We start from the raw sequence: 4,343 nt of genomic DNA, 5'->3' as shown, positions 1-4,343 counted from the left end.
TATCTTTAAATTTATATTTTATTTTTTTAAAAACACATAATCTATACTATCTATACTATATTATAAAACATCTGATAAAAACTCTTAAAAATATTTTTTTATTCACGAAGTATTGTTTATTGATGCATATTACTTAAAATTTAAGATTACAAGTAAATTATGCATAAGTACAACTTATTAAAACTCCATATTTGAATTCGTCTAACTAATTGCAGATAAACATAATCAAATATTGGATAAATATCTCATTTTAAACATAAAAAATCTAAAATATAATTATGATAATCATTGATAACTAACAGAATTTAATTAAGGAAATTACATCAAAACACAAGAACTTTTARAAAKATTAATTTAATASTGATATCGATATTTTTTTTCAAAATTTTATGATATTTTTAAATTTATATTTTATTCAAAAATAAAAATATTACCACTTTCTCAAAACCACATAAAACCAATATTTACTTAAAATTCAAGATTACAAGTAAATTATGCAAAAATACAACTTATTAAAGCTCGATTTTTGAATTCGTATAACTAATTGCAGATAAATATAATCAAATAGAGGATAAATATCTTATTTTAAAATATAAAAAATATAAAATATAAACAAAATAATTAATTATTATCGTTATAAAAAAATTGTATTATTAAACCAAATATAAATTACTTCTTTATTGTACCTAAGTTAAATTATAATAAAAAATTGAATTAAAAAATTACACAAAAAATGAGAAATTTTAAATAATTAATTTGATACGAATATCGATATATTTTTGTCATGCATAAAGTAAAATGACACATTTTATGTATTTTTCCATTTTTATTAAAAAACACTCCTTAATTGTTAAATGAAAAACACAAAATGACAAAATAGAGGTCAAATTTCGTCGAAACCCAAAACAGATAAAAATAATTTTTGCGTCTCCATAATTATAAAGGTTTATTTTTAAACCTTTACCCATGAAATTTGGTTATAAAAAAGTTAAAAAATACAACTTCAATGGCGTATCAGTTTTATTAAAAATACCAAAAAATTAAAAATACCAGGATCGCCCCCGGGGGCGATCGGACAGTCTGGATAACCCCGGGGGAGAAGTCAAAGGCACGGTCAACGAGGAATGAACAGTAATCTCGACTTTTGAGGGTAATTTTTTTTTAAAAATAAGGCTTAAGGGGGGATCGCCCCCCATATAGTACGGATCGCCCCCGGGGGAGATCCGGGTGGTCATTCCGGCAACAACTCTAAAATGTGGTTATTTTGTGGCAAAGGGTTGTGTAAACCGGTTAGTTTTATAAATTTCTCTTAATATTATGTATTCGAATAACATATAATAATCTATGATCCACCTATAAGTTTTTTTTTTATATATATTAAAAAAATGTTAAGGTTTATTATCAAAACTTAATCTTAAAGTTTCAAGGATTATGTTTTTTAGGTTTTGTCTTGTAAAAATCTTTTTATGGCATACATGTACAAAGAGGATAATTTCAACATAAATTGATCAATTATCTCAATTAGTACATATCTTTTTCCAGGTGCAAGTGGAGAATTTGAACATAATTTACCTTCAATTGATCAAATTCTTTACATCTCAAAACCATTTTGATTTTTTTATTTCTAAATTTTAAAAATATTGTTATATAATATAAAATATTTAATTAAAATATCTATTAGCCATGTGAGCAGGTTTGACTGGTTTTGATCTTTGAGTTTTTTATTTTAACTTCCAGTTTGGTTCCAAGATCGAGAGAAGAGAAATTGATAAATTGATAAATGATAAAAATATTGTAGTAGTTAGGTTAGGGGTGTGGGTCGGCTAGAGGGTACGATGGAGGTTAGGTTAGGGGTGTGGGTCGGCTAGAGGGTACGATGGAGGTTAGGTTAGGGGTGTGGGTCGGCTAGAGGGTACGATGGAGGTTAGGTTAGGGGTGTGGGTCGGCTAGAGGGTACGATGGAGGTTAGGTTAGGGGTCTAGGTGTAGTTTAAGTAGGTTTAAGGTTAGGGAGGGGAGTAGGTTAGAGGGTAACGGGAGGTTTAGGTGGTAAGTTAGGGCTAGGAGTAGGTAGCTAGGGGCAGGGAGATGGTTAGGGGAGGTAGGTTAGTTAGGGTTAGGGCAGTTTAGGAGTAGGTAGGTGGTTAAGGGGGTTAGGGGAGGTTTAGGGGGTAGGTAGCGGGGAGAGGGTAAGGGTTAGGTAGGACCCCTAAACCTAACTACTACCTACCCTATCTCCTACTCCTAAACCTAGCCCTATCCAACCGCCCTTAACTACCTAGCTACCGTCTACCTCCGTCTACCTACTACCCCTATCTCCTAAACCTACCTCCGTCTACCTACTACCCCTACCCCCTAAACCTACCTACTGTCTACCTACCCCTACCCCCAAACCTACCTCTATAACTCTACCCTACTCCTCCTAAACCGCCCCTCTTAACTACCGTCTTTACCTACTGCTACCCCTACCCCCTAAACCTACCTACCCCTAAACCTAACTCTACCCTACCTCCTACTACTAAACCGCCCCTCTTAACTACCGTCTCTACCTAGCCCTATCTACTCCTAAACCGCCCCTTTTAACTACCGTCTCTACCTAGCCCTATCTACCTACTCCTACCCCTATATCCTAAACCTAGCTACCTACCGTCTACCTACTCCTACCTCCTACTCCTAAACCGCCCATCTTAACTACCGTCTCTATCTAGCCCTATCTACTCCTAAACCGCCCCTCTTAACTACCGTCTCTATCTAGCCCTATCTACTCCTAAACCGCCCTTAACTACCTAAACCTATCTCCTAAACCTAGCTACCTACCGTCTACCTACTCCTACCCTTATCTCCTAACCTAGCTACCTATCTACACTCCTACCCCTATATAATCTAAACCCAGCTACCTACTGCTACCCTTACCCCCTAAACCTATCGTCTACCTACTAAACCTACCTACTCCTAAATCGCCCCTCTTAACTACCGTCTCTACCTAGCCCTATCTACTTCTAAACCGCCCCTAACTACCTAGCTCTCCCCCCCTATATCATAAACCTAGCTATCTATCTACAAAACAGAGGGAAAATGTATTTCTTGCTTCTTTCAGTTTGATGACTAATCTATGACATTATAAACTCAGGGCATCAGTAATGAACATAACCACTACAGTCTATGGGAAGATTGTTCGCTTTCTATGGGAATCAAGAATAAACATGAATTGAAGTCCCTTGTTTGAATATGCCTAAAACAATTTGAATTTCAAACGTATTGATCTTTAATTCCAATGGCAATGATGAACGCCCAAATCACAATTTGTTTATTACTGAGCATCGATATAAATAGACCATATCTATTTGATTACGATTAGTAAGACAGCTAGAAAAACAAAAGGAAAACATTGATTAACATATAACCAGATCTAGAAATTTAATCGACTGAAACCTAACCTCTTTAGCACGAAAAGTGTGTGGATTTAGAAATCAGAGCAACGACCATTACGTTCCCAATCACCGTAACGAGTAGGCTCTGGACCTCGGGGGCCACCATATTCGCCGGTCTCTTTATTGATATCAAGCTCTTCGCCATCATCTTCATCGTTTTCCTCTTCGTGACCTTGAGCTTTTTGGACCTTATCTTCTTCGTTAGTGGCTCCATCATGATCTTGGTGAGTTTGAAGGTTTTCAGTCACACTGGAGATGAATCGATTTGTGGAGTTGGTGAATTCCGATCGGAAGGCAGAGAAGATGATAGTCGAACGAGAGATGGCGGTCGGCGGCGTTGAGAGTAGACGATGCAAGTTAGACAATGCCATTTCTTTGTTGCCACGACCCACGGCCTGTGAATTAATTAATCAGAAGAACATTCCAGTTGTGTCTGGAGTCATGACGTGGCTTATTTTAACGTGACATGTTTTGCTTGAAATATGACGTGTGTTTTGCTAATTTTAATACGTTACGCCATAATGAAATGTTATAATTGAAGCAACTAAAATTAAATAATCAGTTATGACAATAATTTGATATGTTTATGTTGTTTGAAAAAGTATAATTAAAAATATGAAGTAACATTCTATTCTCAAGTCCTCTTTTATTTATCTTATATTTGATAAAAACTATTAAAAATCATTTTTTATGAATGAAGTACTATTTATTGATGTATTTTATTTAAAATTCAAGATTACAAGTAAATTGTGCATAAGTACAACTTATTAAAACTTTATGTTTGAATTCGTGTAACTAACTGTGGATAAAATAATCAAATAAAAGATAAACATCTCATTTAAAAATATAAAAAATCTAAAACATAAGTAGAATAATTATTGAGTTTGAAAAAAATATCTAATTATTATCTTAA

At 34.1% G+C, this 4,343-nt stretch overlaps 1 protein-coding gene across 1 annotated transcript in view; it reads right to left on the bottom strand.

The window, feature by feature from the left end:
- Positions 1-3,243: 3,243 nt before the first annotated feature.
- The window catches only part of LOC112508913 (succinate dehydrogenase assembly factor 4, mitochondrial-like), a 4,195-nt gene continuing 3,095 nt past the window's right edge, over positions 3,244-4,343 (bottom strand). The window contains exon 3 of the mRNA XM_025113764.1: positions 3,244-3,825. Coding sequence (XP_024969532.1) covers positions 3,463-3,801 — 339 coding nt within the window. The 5' untranslated portion in view covers positions 3,802-3,825 and the 3' untranslated portion in view covers positions 3,244-3,462. The remainder of the gene's footprint in view (positions 3,826-4,343) is intronic.

This window comes from Cynara cardunculus, assembly GCF_001531365.2.
Source record: "Cynara cardunculus var. scolymus isolate 2C chromosome LG 3, CcrdV1, whole genome shotgun sequence".
Classification (NCBI taxonomy): domain Eukaryota; kingdom Viridiplantae; phylum Streptophyta; class Magnoliopsida; order Asterales; family Asteraceae; genus Cynara; species Cynara cardunculus.
The sequence above is the reverse complement of the archived record's forward strand: the minus strand, read 5'-3'. Positions and strand labels throughout refer to the sequence as shown.